Raw genomic sequence first — 18,316 nt, 5'->3', positions numbered from 1 at the left:
GACTACTGATGTGAGATCTCGGGGGATAACGTTTCACAGGTAAAATGAACATATTACCATTTATATTTTGTGGATATAATATTACTATACTGTATTTATGTCCACGGGCAGAATGCCAGTTAATATTAGCCATAGTGCTAACGGTGTAATACCGGGTGCAGCCCCCGCAATGAAGGCTAACAGAGTTTTGTAAATCTTAAAAAGTTTAAATTATTCCCTAACATTGATTTAGATTATGCGACACAAGGTGGCAAAGACTGTTATTTATATGTAATTCTTTCACTCTAGACTTGTGTCTAAAGAAAGATAACTCCCCCTCTTTTGTTTTGAAGGTTCTTAAAGACACGATGTGAGAAAGAAGTGGGAGGGACGGATTCACTGCAATGATTCATCTCAGCTGCTTAATCTCTCTAATCTACAACTCTTCGGATTTGCCAGTTGCGGATGTTCCTTCACCAGTCTTTGCATGTAACCTCTCTGATTAGGGTTACTTGAGTAGTAGCATTCCAACATCTCTCGCCCATTTCCGTCTTGTTCCAGTAGCCCATTTGTCATCAAGGTGCCCGGAGTCAACGCCTGACGCAGACCTTGTTTGGCCGGGCAACGTCTGCTGATGGCACGGCATGTTATGCATTTTAGTATCTCTCATGGTATGAGGTAGGCAGTAGCTTGCCTAAGGACCCAGACTGGATTCGAACCCCACCCTCTCGGGTGATATACTGATGCCTTATCTATTGAGCTATCCAGTCAGCTTGTTTTATATATATATATATAGAGAGAGAGAGAGAGGTTTAAAATTCCTTTATTTTACATTCCTATTGTCAAAAACACAAGCAAATCAAAAAAAATTATCAACTCAACAGAAAAGGAAAAACTAAAAACTCTTCATCCAATTTACATAGCACATCCTTAATACCCCATTTGCACAGAAAACCCTCCATGTCTTTTGTTAACTTAAAAAACTCAAATTCCACACGAATCCGAGCAACCAACAATCTCTTAAACAATACACATGCGTCATCCGTTTGCTGACTGTTCTTTTTGTTCCTCCTTGATAGCCATATTGCCAATTTCGCAGTTCCTGAAAGAAAATTCAAAAGAATGTGAATGGACTTCTTTCTCACACAATACTGTGGGCCATACATAAAAATACAAGTTGAAAACAATTCCCCAAAACCATCAAACAACTGACTTAAAAGATCAAACAGAGACTTCAACCTCACACACTCGACAAATAAATGAAACAATGTTTCGTCTTGAGAACAAAAACAACAAGAAACACTAATGCCAGGATCAAGGTGCACCAGATACCTGTTCGTAGCTATGGCCCCATGCACAATCCTCCACTGGAGGTCACCCACCCGTTTTTCAACAGGGTGTTTGTACAGGGACCGCCAACAGCCTCCCGTGGTAGAGCCGGAGTCAAAAAACTCAGTCCACTTCGACACCTTCACTCCCGCCAGAGAACGTAAATTCAGAACCTTCACACAAGTACAATACAAAGCCTTCTTTTCCAGATTTTCAAAACGCCCCAACGGGGTGTCTCGGATAGACAACAATAAACTTGTATCGTTCTGCCACTGATCTGCTGCAGGAGAGACGATCAGGGAAGGAAAACTGTACTCACATTCATCATCCCATTGGTCAGACAGAGTACCGTTAACAGCAAACGCTCTAAGAAACTCTGGCAAGGACACACACGCCTCGTCTTTCAACTTTGAAACAAGTCTGATAGACCTTATGTTCAACCTTTCCATTAAAACGTCCACAGACAGCTTCAATAAATGTCCCAACTTCACACAACCCACTTCTATCATCCTAGATCGTAGCGTAACGGATGAGAGGAGTTGTGACGAGAGAAAAACGTTTTCAAACAAAGGCTCTTCAAAAAGCCACATCCCAGGTGATATTTGAGTCTCTCTCTCAAACGTGAGAGTCTTCCACGCGTTTATCACTGATTGATAAAACGGAGTAAGTCCAGTCAAGTCCACAGATCCTTGCTTCAGTAAGAAAAGATGTTTATCGTACCCCATCCTTCCTGCTTTCTGTAGCAAAAGACGTGTCGTATCCAGCCATGGCATTCCAACTCCATACAGCATCTTCTGCAAACTTTGCAGCCTGAAGGCCGCAATCCGTGACGTGATGTCTATGAGTCCTTGTCCTCCTTCTTCCACGGGTAGATACAAAGCCGCAGCCCTCACCCAATGGCACCGGACCAGAAAAAATCCACTATAGTCCTTTGGAGTCTTTCTATAAGAGAGGCTGGCGGTGTCAACACAGTCAATTTATGCCAAAGGGCCGAAGCAAACAAGTTATTGACCACCAACACTCTTCCCCTATAGGATAACTGAGGTAGCAGCCATTTCCATTTAGATAATCTGGCACACACTCTCTCCATGACACCCTCCCAATTTTTATTCAAAGCAGTCTCTGTTCCCAAAAAACCCCCCAAAAACTTAAAACCCTGATCCACCCAGTGCATATTCCCAGGCAATATAGGGAGAGTTTTATTTTCCCATAAACCAACTTTAACTGCAGAACTCTTCTCCCAGTTAACTTTAGCTGAAGAAGCTTTCTCATATAGCTCCAAACAACACTGAAGACTCAAAATATCATTCTGATCCCGAATAAAAATATTTATATCATCGGCATAAGCAGAGACTACTAAACCTGAACTATGTGACAAACCTGGAAGAACAAAACTATTAAGAGTAGAACAAAGCCTATGCAAAAAAGGTTCAACTATAATAGAGTACAGTTGACCAGATATTGGACAACCTTGTCTAATCCCCCGTTGAAGTTTCACAGGACGACTTAAACCACCCCCAACTTTAACAACACAAGCTGCTTCATTGTATAATAACCCCAGCAAGGACAAAAAACCCTCACCGAAACCAAACGCTCTTAAAGTAGAAAAAAGAAAAACATGATCTACCCTATCAAAAGCTTTTTCCTGATCCAATGAAATAATTCCTACATCAATTCCATATATTCTACAAATATCAAACAAGTCTCTCAAAAGAAAAAGATTATCCTTAATTTATCTGTCACGTACACAATATGATTGATCTTTATGTATAATAAATTCAAGAACATTTTTCAGTCTGTTGGAAAGCACTTTAGAAAATAATTTGTAGTCCACACACAGGAGAGAGACTGGCCTCCAGTTCTTCAATAAAGTCAAATCTCCTTTTTTTGGAATCAAGGAAAGAACAGCTTTCCGACAGGATGACGGCAAAAAACCCGTTGACACGCACTCATGTAGCACCTCCCACAAGTCTTCCCCCAGCAACCTCCAGAAATGTTTATAGAAATCCGCAGGTAAACCATCTATTCCTGGACTCTTTCCAGAACCCATTTGTCCGATTGCAGCTGTCAGTTCCTCCATCGAGACGCCAACATCCAGAATTTCCCGATCCGTAGCGGCAAGTTGCAGGAGACCATCCAACAAAGTTTCCATGGATCCCCCGTCACATGTCCGTTTCTTGTACAGGTCACCGTAAAAAGCCACGGCGTGTTCTTTCATCGCACAAGGATCAGCAGTCAGCGTTCCATCAGCAAGTTGGAGGCAACTCATCTGTTTCGCCCTGTTGGTACTCCTCTCCAAATTAAAGAAGAAAGATGTAGGGGCATCCATCTCTGTCACTGAAATAAACCGTGATCGAATCAAAGCCCCTTTAGCCCTTTCATGTAAATAACAACTTAACTGATCCCTCTTAACCCTCAGCTGACTATCAGCATTATTAGACACATTAGTTTCCAACACTTTTATCTCATTTTCTAATTTCTGAATCACTTTTTAAATTTTTGATGTAGAATAACTTGTATATTGTTGACAAAAAACTCTTATCTGAGCCTTCCCAACCTCCCACCACTCGGTTAATGACACAAATTCTAACTTTCTCATTTTCCAAATATACCAGAAATCACTAAACTTTTGACAAAAGAGATTATCTTTAAGTAATTTCGTATTAAAATGCCAATGCGATTTACATCTAATGTTACTCGAGCAAAGAAAATCTAGATAGACTAGATGATGATCAGAAAAACCAACCGGAGAAATAAAACAATTTAACAATCTATTTCTATCCGTATCTAAAATATAAAAACGATCCAAACGAGCCCCACACACTATCCCGTCCGTCATTTTTACCCAGGTGTGCTGTACATCCTGGGGGTGTTTGGTCCTCCAAGCATCAACTAAACCCACCTCTACAATCATCTCAATTAATCTAGAAGACGATGGAGGATGAGGTTCTTCCCCCGTTCTATCATTTAAAAAACTCGTTGTAAAGTTCCAGTCTCCCCCCCAACACCACACACTCATTTTGATTAGACTGCTGCAGAAAACTATGAATATCTTTAAAAATTTCAAGCCTTTGATCCCCTTGATTTGGTGCATAAACATTCATAAAACAGAAAAGGTTTTTTTTTATTTCCACTCTAATCACCAGGACCCTTCCTGGAACTAACTCAGAATGAGAAATAACATTAATGTCCAAAGCTGGTGAGACAAAAAATATTTCCCTTTCCAACTCAGCCCCCACTCCACCTCATTGTCATGGTCTGTATATGTCTCTTGTAGAAAAACAACATCAAGTTTCTTTTGCCTGATCGTCTCCAAACCAACCATCTTTTTAAGTGGATCCCTCCCACCATTGATATTTAAAGTTCCCACCCTGATACTACTCATACAAATAGAAAAGAGAGGCAGATCAGACAGAGACAGTAGAAAGAAAATCACCCAGTGCACTTTAATCATTATCTTATCTCTGAATCTTCAGTCGCTTTGAACCTTTCCCTTTTTTTGCTGACACCTGTCTCCTGACACTTGTCAGGTGTTTTTTTAACCGGAAACGTTTCTTTTCATCTAACATTTCAAACCCAACCACTTTCCGAACCACTAATACACTCTTGATAAATTTTTCTGCATCAGGAAAATAGTCAAGGACCTTAACTTGTTTGCCAAATGTTTCATCCAAAAATTAATTAATTTCCTCCAGAGTGTACAAATCGCCACTAGATGTTTGTGAATCTGCGATTGAGACACTGTCTGAGTCGCTGTCGTACTCCATGTCTTCTACCTGTGCAGGTGGCGCAGCAGACTGGACCCCTGCAGCGCCACCTTCAGGCAACACCACAGCCTCTGCAGCGCCACCCTCAGGCAACGCTACAGCCTCTGCAGCGCCACCCTCAGGCAACGCTACAGCCTCTGCAACAACACAGCCAACCATTTGATCTGTTTCTACCTCCAGATTACTCCCCTCTGAGGAGTCCTTGGGAACACCGGTTCCAGTTTTTTCAGTATCCTCCTGTACAATATGTTTATTCCAACCACTGCTTCCCTCTCCTGCATCAAAGCTAGCGGGAGGAGGAAACGCCCCGCCCTCAGCTGACGGAGGAAACGCCCCGCCCTCAGCGGGCGGAGGAGCCCCGACCACCCGCGACTCCTCTGCACTGCCGCTCACTGCAACCTGAGCTTCCTGATTTTTATGCGGGCAAGAAGAACGCTTATGTCCAACATCCCCACACTCAAAGCATTTCATACTCCCAGAACTCGCATAAACCATATAAGATCCTTCTTCATATTTCACTCTGAAAGAAACTTCTAGCGTCTGTGTAGCAGAGTTTAAGAACATAAAAACCTGCCTCCTGAAAGACTGAACGTGTTTCAGCTTATCATGTTTACATCCCAAACCAACAGTTTTAAAACCACTCGCCAGTTTCCCAAAGCGCTGGAGCTCCTTCTCCAACAAAACATTAGGAATGAACGGCGGCACGCCCGAGACAATAACCCGGGTGGAGGGCACCGCAAGCGGCGACACCTGCAGGTACTCCCCGCCTACTGTCACCCCGCTAACAATCAACTGGTTCACAAAGCGCTCTTCTCTTAAAAATATCACTACTCCCTTATTCATTCTGGAAGCATAAATTAAATTGCTGTGACCAACTAGATCGCCAACTGTCAACAGAACCGTTTCAACTGGGGTTGTCGGATCAGGTTGGATCCGAATCCCATTTCTCAAAGAGAGGGGCGGCGGCTCTGGAGACGCCATCCCCACAAACAAACAGCGCTACAAGCGCTGAAAACCAAAAACCAGAACCCAAGACTTAGAACCAAAGCAAGTAAAGAATATTAAAAAGCAACAAATACATGAAAGAAAAAGGTCAAAAAAGAAAACGATTGAGACACTTTCACTCTCCCAAACTCACCACCCGCAGACTCACCACCACCACTCCCAGAAAGAGAGAGAGAGAGAGAGAGAGTGAGTGAGTGAGTGTCCAAAAACATGACTGTCAGGTTAATTGGTCTCTCTTTCTAAATTCTCCCTAGGTGTGAGTGTGTGTGTGCATGATTGTATGTCTCTGTGTTGCGCTGCGGTCTCGGGCGCTGAGGACTCCGGATTTTATTTCAAGACCGCAACTGTGAAAATATCACTAAACTTACAGCATACTGTCCAGTTTACTTTACATGTTTGTTTTCACTGGATGCAAAAGGCACCGACTAAAATCCAAGCAACAACGTGACTTACCAATAACGTGTTTCTGTTACCTCTCCCCACCTTTCACTCGCTCCAAAACTTGCCCAGTGGTTTTCTTTGAGCGGCAGAAGATGTCTGTCTAATCGTCAGTAATAAAATTGCGCTGCATAAATCATAAGAAATCCGATGGCGACAGCTAATTCAGCAGCGCTTCGCTTTCACAGACGGTGGGGACTACGTCTAACTTTTTCGTAACTTAGAAAGAAGCTCAAAGAATGGTAAGCTCCGTTGACGTGATGTTAGCAAAGCTATCTGTACAGAGACACATAAGCATTTGTGATGAAAACAAGTCACTCACTGCGCTGAATTAATGTCCGGAGGTGTTGACTAAGTGTCGCCTATATGGGACAACACTGTGTCCAAAAGTCTGCAATATAGTGATGTGACATTCACGAACGATCCGAGTCTTCTGAACTTCTCTTTACTGACTGGAACCTCACTGAGAGCCGTTCTTTGTTCTTGTAATGCAGTATCATTATTTTATTTAATTATATACATTGATATTTATTTAATTAGCAAATAAATAAGACACAAGAACAAAAGAGCACGCAGAACATGCCCACTGCTCTTTGACTGTTTTCATTCAAAGGTGCAGCTGTACATAGTGTCAGCCATGATGGTAGACATTACAGCATTGTGCTGCCTTGCTTCATGGTGAGAACAGTCAAGGTGAGCACCTTGTGCTTGGTTACATCTTGCTTGTAGCTCTTTGGTCAGTGTTCATAGTTGAGCATTGTTTACGTCAGGGCATTGCCTCAATTGCTATGTTTAATGGTGCAGACAGTGGTGATTTTTGACATGAATGATATGGGCAAATGCCCAGGGTATTATCTTTTTAATATTGGTTAAATTTATGTAAGCTCTAAGTATTTAATATCTAGGTGTTTTTATGGGAATGTGAATCTTTTAGATCAATTTGAATAGCAATTCTAATCATATTTCATATTTTATTGTGTCATATAGCGTGGGACGCTGGTCTTGGTCTTGACTCGGTATTGGACCCTAAAAGTCTTGGTCTTGTCTGGGTCTGGTGGTCTTGACTACAACACTGATATATAGAAACAAAATACATGAAACCTGCTCTCAGACTGAACATGTGTGCTCTTGGATAATGGCAGAAAAATTCCCTCAAACTCCAGAATTTGTCTGACATCTGGTTAGTTCTAGTCAGGCTTTCCAGGTCCATAATTTCCTGGATGATCCGTCCGGCCGTATCTTTGTTAATATATTTGCTGTGAATGACTTGAAGTTAAGCGTTGTGCTCCAGAAAACTGCAAACACTGAGACTAAAACAAACAGCGCAATAAACGTGAAAACAGCTACAAATGAACGAGTCCATAGCATTGCGCAACTAAAACGCCATTATAAGCATTAATATTAAGATAAGTGTCACAAATCTGTGCAGTGGGACATCTGAATTGTGGAGCCTGCAGGAGGAGCGCTGTGTGATGCGCTCTGATAGCACATGCAGGGCCATAACACAGAACCTGGAGGCTGGGGCAGGGAAGGGGGGAACTCTAAAAACCCTCTTTGAGTTTTCCAGACAATAGTGAAACATGCAAAAATTACTGACGTTTTTTTTTGTACTGTTGTAACCATTAAACAATCTCCCCTTCAGTTCAACCTTATAAGATCATCAACAAATACATTGTTGATGTTACCATTATAAAATAACTTACAATTAAATATTGGCAAAGCTCAATGTATTTTTACAGGTGGCGGAACATTATCACCAACAACTGCTGAAAGTAACTAAAAAACTTACTTTTAATGTAACTTAGTTACTTTAAAAATTAATTAATCAGTAATCTAAGTTACTTTTCTTGAAAGTAATCAGTAATCCGATTAAAATTACTTTTTCAAAGTAACTGTGCCATCACTGGTCGTTGTCACAATTAATTTTCTGCTTGTATGGATAAACCTGTTAAACTTTTATTCCTGTCTTCTGAGAGATGTTGTGGTCAGATGTCTGCCTGTAAGAGCCAAAAAAATCATGTTTCTTTACTATTGTGTATATGCCTTTGTATATTTAGATATTTTCTTAAGAGTAAGATTCTGTTTTAGTATGTTTTTGTAGAAAAGCGCACCTAGTGAAAGTACTTGAAAATATAGCAAAATAAGAAAATAAATGTTGATCACGGTAGATCAGAAAGTACAGTGGATGTGATCTGTTAGGGTTAGGGTTACCATGACCGTGGAATGCTGTGCAAGACTGAAGAATTGTTTTTGCTCAAAGAAAAGTAAAGGTCATCGTTCATCAGATTTTGTGTGGATTTTGTAAGTACTTCTTCAATTCTTCACTAAGAGATGCACAAGAGCATATTGTGGAACAGAAACGTGTTAGCTAAAACCCAAGCTAACGAACGTCATCAAAAGAAAACTGAAACTCATTTAACAGTACAGTGGCTTTACACTGAAATGAATAAGCAGCCACTACACTACCTCAAACCATGCCACAATTAGTACATTAGAAGCCCCAAAGAACATCCCTAATTATTGGTAATAAAGAAATGCCCCCCATACCCATACAGAAGTTCCATGCCCCCTGGAACCTCTGTTCTTTCTAGGCTTTTGAAGGCCCTCCCTGTAGAGGACATTGGAGCAGCAATACACTTTACCCTGAGTCCAAAGCCCCAGTAGGGGGTGAGTGAGCTACCAACACTGAAGCATCCTGACTATCCACACAATGGAATGCCTGTAGGCGTCAGGAGTAACACTACTTACAAGAACAAAGCTAAGCATGTTTTCTGATTATCTGTATATATTCCAGAATGGTGGAGTAACATGTTCAGAGTCAAAACAGTTTCTAAAAGATTGGAGAAAAAAACTGTGATTTACTTCAGCTGCTAATTATGGGACAATAATTAGTCCCATCAGTCAGGATTTGGTCCAGAAAAGGATATTCAGCATGTTGGAGATGATGGCATAGGTTAATGACACTGTGAATACATACACATATATATATATATATATATATATATATATATATATATATATATATATATATATATATATATATATATATATATGAAACTACTGTAGGGATGCTCCATCGGCAGGTTTTTTTCCTGCCAATTCCAATACTGATCACCCATTAGGCTGATCTCTGCCGATCACCGATCTTTGTCGATCACCTGAATTGGTTGTTGATTTTTTGTGTTAGGTATAAATGCCGCTATGTGATCTGGAAAAATTTTAAAATGATCTGGTAATAAATTCACGTAAACATCCAACATACTTGCAGGCACAATAGAGCAGCTACTCAGTCAAAAGGACAACTGAAAAACCTGCAACCAGTTAAACAATATTTAACAGTAAGGTTCTCTGTACCCTAAATTATATGAGTCAAATAAATCTCATAACACTTATTATATCAAATAATGTCTAGTAAAAGAGGGAAACATTCATTCAAAGTCAAATGCAGGTTGCATCAAAATAAACAATCCTGACTTACTAAATCTAAACTTCCTGAGAGCATGGCTAGCTGAGTAATGCTGACTCTGATTGGCTGGTTCTGACTGAGCTGAATAATTTTGCAGAACACATGGAGGAGGCAGAGGAGATCAATTCTTATTTATTTATTTTTTCATAAATTATTTTCATTAAGTCCATCCAAGTTTCCTAGTGTTCCTCCTGGGCTTCCTAGTTGCCCCTAGTGTTTCTTTGTCACCCCTAGTGCTCCCATTGTTCCCTCGTCATCCCCTAGTGCTCCCTCGTCGCTCCCTAGTGGTCCCTCGTCGCTCCCTAGTGGTCCCTGTGTTATCTCATTGCTCCTTAGTGCCTCTCCTGAGTCTTCGCCCTCTAGTGTTCTCTCGCCTTCCCTAGTGCGCCGACGTTGCCCGCCGGACCCGCCTCCAGGTGCCCGGCCCATGCACCTACGATATCTTCCGGACCTCCCCGGTGGGTTCCATCTCCAGCGTCTTTACCCACCCTGTATGTTGTTTTTTGTTGTTTTGGACTTTTGGCCTCCTGCGTCTCTGCCCACCCTGGTTGGGCTGGTTTCTTTTTGTTTATGGACTCTTGGCCTCATTCTTTGTTTCTGCCCACCCTGAGTGGGTTGTTTTTTGGACTCTGCCCCCCCATCCTGCGCCCCCCACCCTTGTTGTGTTTTTTGTTGGACATTTTTGGGTGTCTTGGAGCCGCCCTTAGAGGGGGGGTACTGTCAGGATCTGTGTTTTTCTATGTATTTATTTTGAGTTTCCGTGTCTTCCGAGTTTCCATGTTGTCCTGTCTTCCCCTTGATTGTTCCCAGGTGTGTCTCGTTCCCTTATTACCTCCTGTGTATTTAATGTCACCTGTGTCTCTGCGTCTCTGCCGGGTCCTTGTCGTTTGCAGTGTCAATCTGTCTAGACTGTCGTTCTGTCCACTGCGTTCACCTGTTGCTACCGGCGTTGAGCCGGCTTCTGCTCAGCCGTGCTGCCAGATGTTTGGACTGTGCATTTCTGGATTATTTATTATTAAATCATCATTATTCACCTCAACCTGGGTCTATAAGCATCTGCCTCACCATCTATACCGCAATTTCTGACACTTTCTACATCATTTATTAATTATTCCCTATGTACAGACTGAGTTTGACATCTGGATTGGTACTTTATCAAATAAAAAGTGGCCTGTGCTAATTTTCATGTCATGGATAAAAATTAAGCCTGAGTGTAGGTGCATTAATACCTGCCATGAGATGCTTGAGGTCCCATAACACAGAGTAGTGTTCTCGATGGATAGCCAAGAACAGAATGTTAGCTTTCTTGATGGCATCCTCATAGTGTGACACATCAACCACATGTGGGAAGAAATGAGAGGCCAGTTTGGGACGGCGGCTGCCTATCACCACCTTGAAGCCACAACGAAGTAAGCGAATAGTGATGCTCTTGGAGAAGTCACCTGACCCAAGGACAGCCACTGTGGTAGGGACTAGACAGGAAGGTCCTGAATCTGCAGGTTTGTTGCAGTGGAACATGCAAGCTGGTGGTTGGCTGAAGTGTGAGGAAGAAGCTGTGAGAAACACAGGGCTCCTTGTGCACCCTTTCATAGAGATGGAATCCATCTTTTCTTCCTTCCACTTTTTCGTTTCTATTTTTCCGTTTAGAAGCAGCCCAGTAGACCTATAAAAGAAAACAGAGAGGTGAAGAGTTTTTTTGATTTTTGGACTTTGGACAGATTCAGATTGTTTTTGACTTTAGAATCAATTCCCAACCAACAAAGTAGCAACAGGATGCCACCCTATCCTCGACATCCTAGCGGTAATGAGAGGGTGATGTACAGAAAGCTGTGCAGTTTACTGAGAAGTCAGACAAAGAAGCAGAAGAAGAAACCAAAAGTTCTAGTAAGAAGCCACATTTTACTAATTTTTACCTTTAACTCTTCTCACACATTTTGAATTCGATTTCCCAACAATTTCTTATTATAAGACATTTTGATTTATCATTGTTTCAGTAAATTTCTATTTATGCTTTTAAAAACTGACATTATCAGAAAGGTTACTTTTACTATTTTCTCCACCGTTCCACAAGAACATAAAAACATATCAGTAAGTTTGAAAATATGATTAAATGTAGTTACTTTGAGCAATTTAGAAATAATAACACTTTCTTAAGTATGGTGTTCTGAGAAGCCCATTTCCAATGGGAATTTTGAGGTGCTATGAATGCTGTGCCATGCATTCACAGACATACAATTACCCAAAAAAGAATTAATAGTTTGTTTTTTTATTAGAATTTTATCACAATATTTTGTGGTACTATTGTAATAACGCTAAAAATAATGATAACATTGCTCTCACTGGCGTTCCTAGGCCAACCAAGAAACATAGTCCCTCCAGCATGTCCTTGGTCTTCCTCGAGGCCTCCTCCCAGTGGGACGTGCCTGGAACACCTCACCAGGGTGGCGTCCAGGAGGCATCCTGACTCAGGTATCTACCTGAGTCACCTCAACTGGCTCCTCTCGACGTGAAGGAGCAGCGGCTCTACTCTGAGTCCCTCCCGGATGACCGAGCTTCTCATCCTATCTCTATGAGAGAGCCCAGACACCCTACAGAAAATAAAAACATTTTGGCTACTTGTACCCGTGATCTCATTCTTTCGGTCATGACCCAAAGCTCATGATCATAGATCATAGAAATTCTGTCCATGAAAGTAATGAACAGAATCGGTGACAAAGGGCAGCCCTGGCGGAATCCAACTCTCACTGGCAATTACTGCCGGCAATGCAGACCAGACTCTGACACCGGTCATACAGGGACCTAACAGTCCGTATCAAAGGGCCCGGTACCCCATACTCCCGGAGAACCCCCTACAGGGCTCCCCGAGAGATACAGTCGAACGCCTTCTCCAAGTCCAGAAAACACATGGAGACCAGTTGGGCAAACTTCCACGCACCCTCCAGGACCCTGCTGAGGGTGTAGAGCTGGTCCAGTGTTCCACGACCAGGACGAAAACCACACTGCTCTTCCTGAATCCAAATTCTGTCATCTACAGAAATACTCAGATGATTCTGCAGTTGTCAGGTGTATCAGAGATGGACAAGAATCTGAATACAGAGATCTGGTGGACCGCTGTGTGGTATGGTATGGGAACAATCATCTCATCTCTCTTGAATGTAAACAAAACAAAAGAGATGATTGTAGATTTCAAAAGAATCAGATTTAGATAAAATACTTGTCATGATGTGTGGTAGGTTGATTGTGGACCTAAATGCAGAACAGCGAAGGTGTGGAGTAGGTGATAAAAATATTTAATGAAAAATGATGAACACAAAAACATAGCCAATTGTGGTTGAGTAGGGGGGTCACATGTACCGCCGCAGTTTACCTGCTAGGTACATTAGCTGTAGTGGGGAAGCACGAAGGTTAGGACATGTTGGAAGGAGCAGAGCTGCAGGTCAGTTAAAGCGTGGTGTCATTCATTTTCCGTAAATCTGTACGATGCTCACTTAATGTGCTGAACTATAGGAGCCAACTATTGTGAGCCAGAAGGGAGATGAAAAAGATCTGGTAGTGTGAGATAAAAACTGCGGAACTGGTGAGTGTTTTTGTGCGTGACTTAGTGTTAGCGTTAGCTTATAATCACTGCTGTTGGGTAGCCGCTAAATTATTGACTGTATACTCCTTTTGATAAACAAAAGGTGGCTTAAATATTTATTAAGCACTGGGTTAAATTAGAGTTTTACATTTCATGTCAATTGATTATATGGTGTATATTTATTGAATGTTTCATGAATGTAATTTATATTGAATTTTAGATTTATTGAAATTGCAATTGACTAAACATGATTGTTTAGAATTATTCATAGTACAAAGAGTGCTATTTATTGAATTGTGTATACACTAGGAATGTTTAGATTATATATATATTGAGGAAATGGTCCTGTTTTGGTTTTCAGGCCAGGTTGATGGCGAGCTAAAAGATCAGGCCTAGAGCCAAGGAAAGATTGCACTTTTTGGTGATTGAAGACTTCTGCTTTTCTACCAGGCTGGCAGGAGAATTCCTGCAGCCAACGAATGATTCTGTTCCTACTTTGATCTGATTTGTTCACCCAGGACTTGAACAAAGCACTGTATAATTATATTGTTTGGGAACGATTGATTAATTTAGTTTCTTTGTTGTTTGTTCTTTTTTTATTTTTATTTTGCCCCCTGGTTTTGTTAATGGCCATTTGGATGTTCCCAATGCTGTTGTAAATATGTATATACACTGCTCAAAAAAATAAAGGGAACACTCAAATAACACATCCTAGATCTGAATGAAAGAAATATTCTCATTGAATACTTTGTTCTGTACAAAGTTGAATGTGCTGACAACAAAATCACACAAAAATCATCAATGGAAATCAAATTTATTAACCAATGGAGGCCTGGATTTGGAGCCACACACAAAATTAAAGTGAAATAACACTACACGCTGATCCAACTTTAATGTAATGTCCTTAAAACAAGTCAAAATGAGGCTCAGTATTGTGTGTGGCCTCCATGTGCCTGTATGACCTCCCTACAACTCCTGGGCATGCTCCTGATGAGGTGGCGGATGGTCTCCTGAGGGATCTCCTCCCAGACCTGGACTAAAGCATCCGCCAACTCCTGGACAGCGAGACATGATGTCCCAGATGTGCTCAATCGGATTCAGGTCTGGGGAACGGGCTGGCCAATCCATAGCTTCAATGCCTTCATCTTGCAGGAACTGCTGACACACTCCAGCCACATGAGGTCTAGCATTGTCCTGCATTAGGAGGGACCCAGGGCCAACCGCACCAGCATATGGTCTCACAAGGGGTCTGAGGATCTCATCTCGGTACCTAATGGCAGTCAGGCTACCTCTGGTGAGCACATGGAGGGCTGTGCGGCCCTCCAAAGAAATGCCACCCCACACCATTACTCACCCACTGCCAAACCGGTCATACTGAAGGATGTTGCAGGCAGCAGACCGCTCTCCACGGCGTCTCCAGACTCTGTCACGTCTGTCACATGTGCTCAGTGTGAACCTGCTTTCATCTGTGAAGAGCACAAGGTACCAGTGGCGAATTTGCCAATCCTGGTGTTCTCTGGCAAATGCCAAGCATCCTGCACGGTGTTGGGCTGTGAGGACAACCCCCATCTGTGGACGTCGGGCCCTCATACCATCCTCATGGAGTCGGTTTCTAACCGTTTGTGCAGACACATGCACATTTGTGGCCTGCTGGAGGTCATTTTGCAGGGCTCTGGCAGTGCTCCTCCTGTTCCTTCTTGCACAAAGGCGGAGGTAGCGGTCCTGCTGCTGGGTTGTTGCCCTCCTACGGCCTCCTCCACGTCTCCTGGTGTACTGGCCTATCTCCTGGTAGCGCCTCCAGCCTCTGGACACTACGCTGACAGACACAGCAAACCTTCTTGCCACAGCTCACATTGATGTGCCATCCTGGATGAGCTGCACTTCCTGAGCCACTTGTGTGGGTTGTGGAGTCCGTCTCATGCTACCACGAGTGTGAAAGCACCACCAACATTCAAAACTGACCAAAACATCAGCCATCTTCCTCCACTTATCCGGGTTCGGGTCGTGGGGGTAGCAGCTTCAGATGGGAGGCCCAGACTTCCCTCTCCCCGGCCACTTCTTCCAGCTCTTCCGGGGGAATCCCGAGGCGTTCCCAGGCCAGCCGAGAGACATAGTCCCTCCAGCATGTCCTGGGTCTTCCCCTGGACCTCCTCCCAGTGGGACGTGCCCTCCCTGACCCGGAGAAGACACTTTACCCTTTTCCGGCTCAAGACCATGGCCTCGGATTTGGAGGCACTGATGCCCATCCCGGCCGCTTCACACTCGGCTGCAAACCGCTCCAGCGAGAGCTGCAGATCACAACCTGATGAAGCCAAAAGGACCACATCGTCTGCAAAAAGCAGAGATGAGATCCTAAGGCCACCAAAACGGATCCCCTCAACACCTTGGCTGCGCCTAGAAATTCTGTCCATGAAAGTAATGAACAGAATCGGTGACAAAGGGCAGCCCTGGCGGAGTCCAACTCTCACCGGAAACGAACCCGACTTACTACCGGCAATGTGGACCAGACTCCGACACCGGTCATACAGGGACCTGACAGCCCGTATCAAAGGGCCCGGTACCCCATACTCCCGGAGAACCCCTCACAGGGCTCCCCGAGGGACACGGTCGAACGCCTTCTCCAAGTCCACAAAACACATGTAGACTGGTTGGGCGAACTCCCATGCACCCTCCAGGACCCTGCTGAGGGTGTAGAGCTGGTCCAGTGTTCCACGACCAGGACGAAAACCACACTGCTCTTCCTGAATCCGAGGTTTGACTATCCGACGGACCCTCCTCTCCAGGACCTCTGAATAGACCTTGCCAGGCAGCTTAAGAGTGTGACCCCTCTATAATTGGAGCACTCCCTCTGGTCCCCCTTTTTGAACAGGGGGACCACCACCCCAGTCTGCCAATCCAGGGGAACTGCCCCCGATGCGATATTGCAGAGTCGCATCAGCCAACACAACCCTAGAACATCCAGAGCCTTAAGGAACACTGGGTGGAGCTCATCCATCCCTGGGGCCCTGCCACCGAGGAGCTTTTTCACCACCTCGGCGACCTCGTCCCCAGAGATTGGAGAGCCCAACCCAGAGTCCCCAGGCTCAGCTTCCTCAATGGAAGGCATGTTGGTGGGATTGAGGAGGTCTTCAAAATATTCTGCCCACCGGCCCACAACATTCCGAGTCAAGGTCAGCAGCACACCATCCCCACTCTAAACAGTGTTGGTGCTGTACTGTCCGCCCCCGAGACGCTGGATGGTGGACCAGAATCGCATCGAAGCCGTACGGAAGTCTTTCTCCATGGCCTCTCCAAACTCCTCCCACGCCCGAGTTTTTGCCTCAGCAATCACCCGAGTCACATGCCTCTTCGCCCGCTGGTACCCATCAGCTGCTTCCGGAGTCCCACGGACCAAAAAGGCCCGATAGGACTCCTTCTTCAGCTTGATGGCACCCCTCACCGAAGGTGTCCACCAACTGGTTCGAGGGTTGCCGCCGCAACAGGCACCAACAACCTTGCGGCCACAGCTGCGATCGGCCGCCTCGACAATGGAGGCATGGAACACGGTCCACTAAGACTAAATGTCTCCCACCTCCCCCGGGACGTGTTCGATGTTTTGCCGGAGATGGGAGTTAACACTCCGTCTCACAGGGGATTCCGCCAAACATTCCTAGCAGACCCTCACAACACGTTTGGGCCTGCCAGGTCTGACCGGCTTCCTCCCCCATCACCGGAGCCAACTCACCACCAGGTAGTGGTCAGTGGACAGCTCTGCACCTCTCTTCACCCGAGTGTCCAAGACATACGGCCGCAGATCCGATGAAACAATGACAAAGTTGATTATCGAACTGTGGCCTAGGGTGTCCTGGTGCCAAGTGCACATATGGACACCCTTATGCTTGAACATGGTGTTTTTTACGGACAATCCATGACGAGCACAGAAGTCCAGCAACAGAATACCGCTCGAATTCAGATTGGGGGGGGCCATTCCTCCCAACCACGCCCCTCCAGGTCTCACTGTCATTGCCCACATGAGCATTGAAGTCCCCCAGCAGAACAAGGGAGTCCCCAGGAGGATCACTCTCCAGTACCCCCTCTAAGGGCTCCAAAAAGGGTGGGTAATCTGAACTGTCGTTCAGCCCGTAAGCACAAACGACAGTCAGGACCCGTCCCCCCACCCGTAGGTGGAGGGAGGCTACCCTCTCATTCACCGGGGTAAACCCCAACGTACAGGCGCTGAGATGGGGAGCAACAAGTATGCCCACTCCTGCCTAACGCCTCTCACCTTGGGCAACTCCAGAGTGGAAGTATGTCCAGCCCCTCTCAAGGAGACTGGTTCCAGAACCAGAGCCATGCGTTGAGGTGAGACCGACTATTTCTAGCCGGAACCTCTCGACCTCACACACTAGCTCCAGCTCCTTCCCCACCAGAAAGGTGACATTCCACGTCCCAAGAGCCGGCTTCTGCAACCGACAATCGGACCGCCAGGGTCCCCTCCCTCGGCTGCCAACCATCACACAATGCACCCAACCCGTTTGGCCCCTCTCACGGGTGGTGGGACCATGGGAGGGGGGGCCCATGTTTCCTCTTCGGGCTAAGCCCGGCCGGGCTCCATGGGTAAAAGCCCGGCCACCAGGCCTGGCTCCAGAGTGGGGCCCCGGTGACCCGTGTCCGGGCGAGGGAACACGAAGTCCAATGGTGTCGTTCATCATTGGGGTCTTCAGGCTGCGCTTTGTCTGGTCCCTCACCTAGGACCTGTCTGCCTTGGGTGACCCT

The 18,316-nt window shown here is 44.7% G+C and overlaps 1 protein-coding gene across 1 annotated transcript in view; it reads right to left on the bottom strand.

Moving 5' to 3' along the window:
• steap2 (STEAP2 metalloreductase) overlaps positions 1 to 18,316 on the bottom strand; it is a 41,592-nt gene that overhangs the window by 16,550 nt on the left and 6,726 nt on the right. Inside the window, exon 2 of the mRNA XM_023326585.1 lies at positions 11,214 to 11,647. Within this exon, the coding sequence (XP_023182353.1) occupies positions 11,214 to 11,589 (376 nt within the window). The 5' untranslated portion in view covers positions 11,590 to 11,647. The remainder of the gene's footprint in view (positions 1 to 11,213; positions 11,648 to 18,316) is intronic.

This window comes from Xiphophorus maculatus, chromosome 21 (genome assembly GCF_002775205.1).
Source record: "Xiphophorus maculatus strain JP 163 A chromosome 21, X_maculatus-5.0-male, whole genome shotgun sequence".
In the NCBI taxonomy this organism is placed as follows: Eukaryota; Metazoa; Chordata; class Actinopteri; order Cyprinodontiformes; family Poeciliidae; genus Xiphophorus; species Xiphophorus maculatus.
The sequence above is the reverse complement of the archived record's forward strand: the minus strand, read 5'-3'. Positions and strand labels throughout refer to the sequence as shown.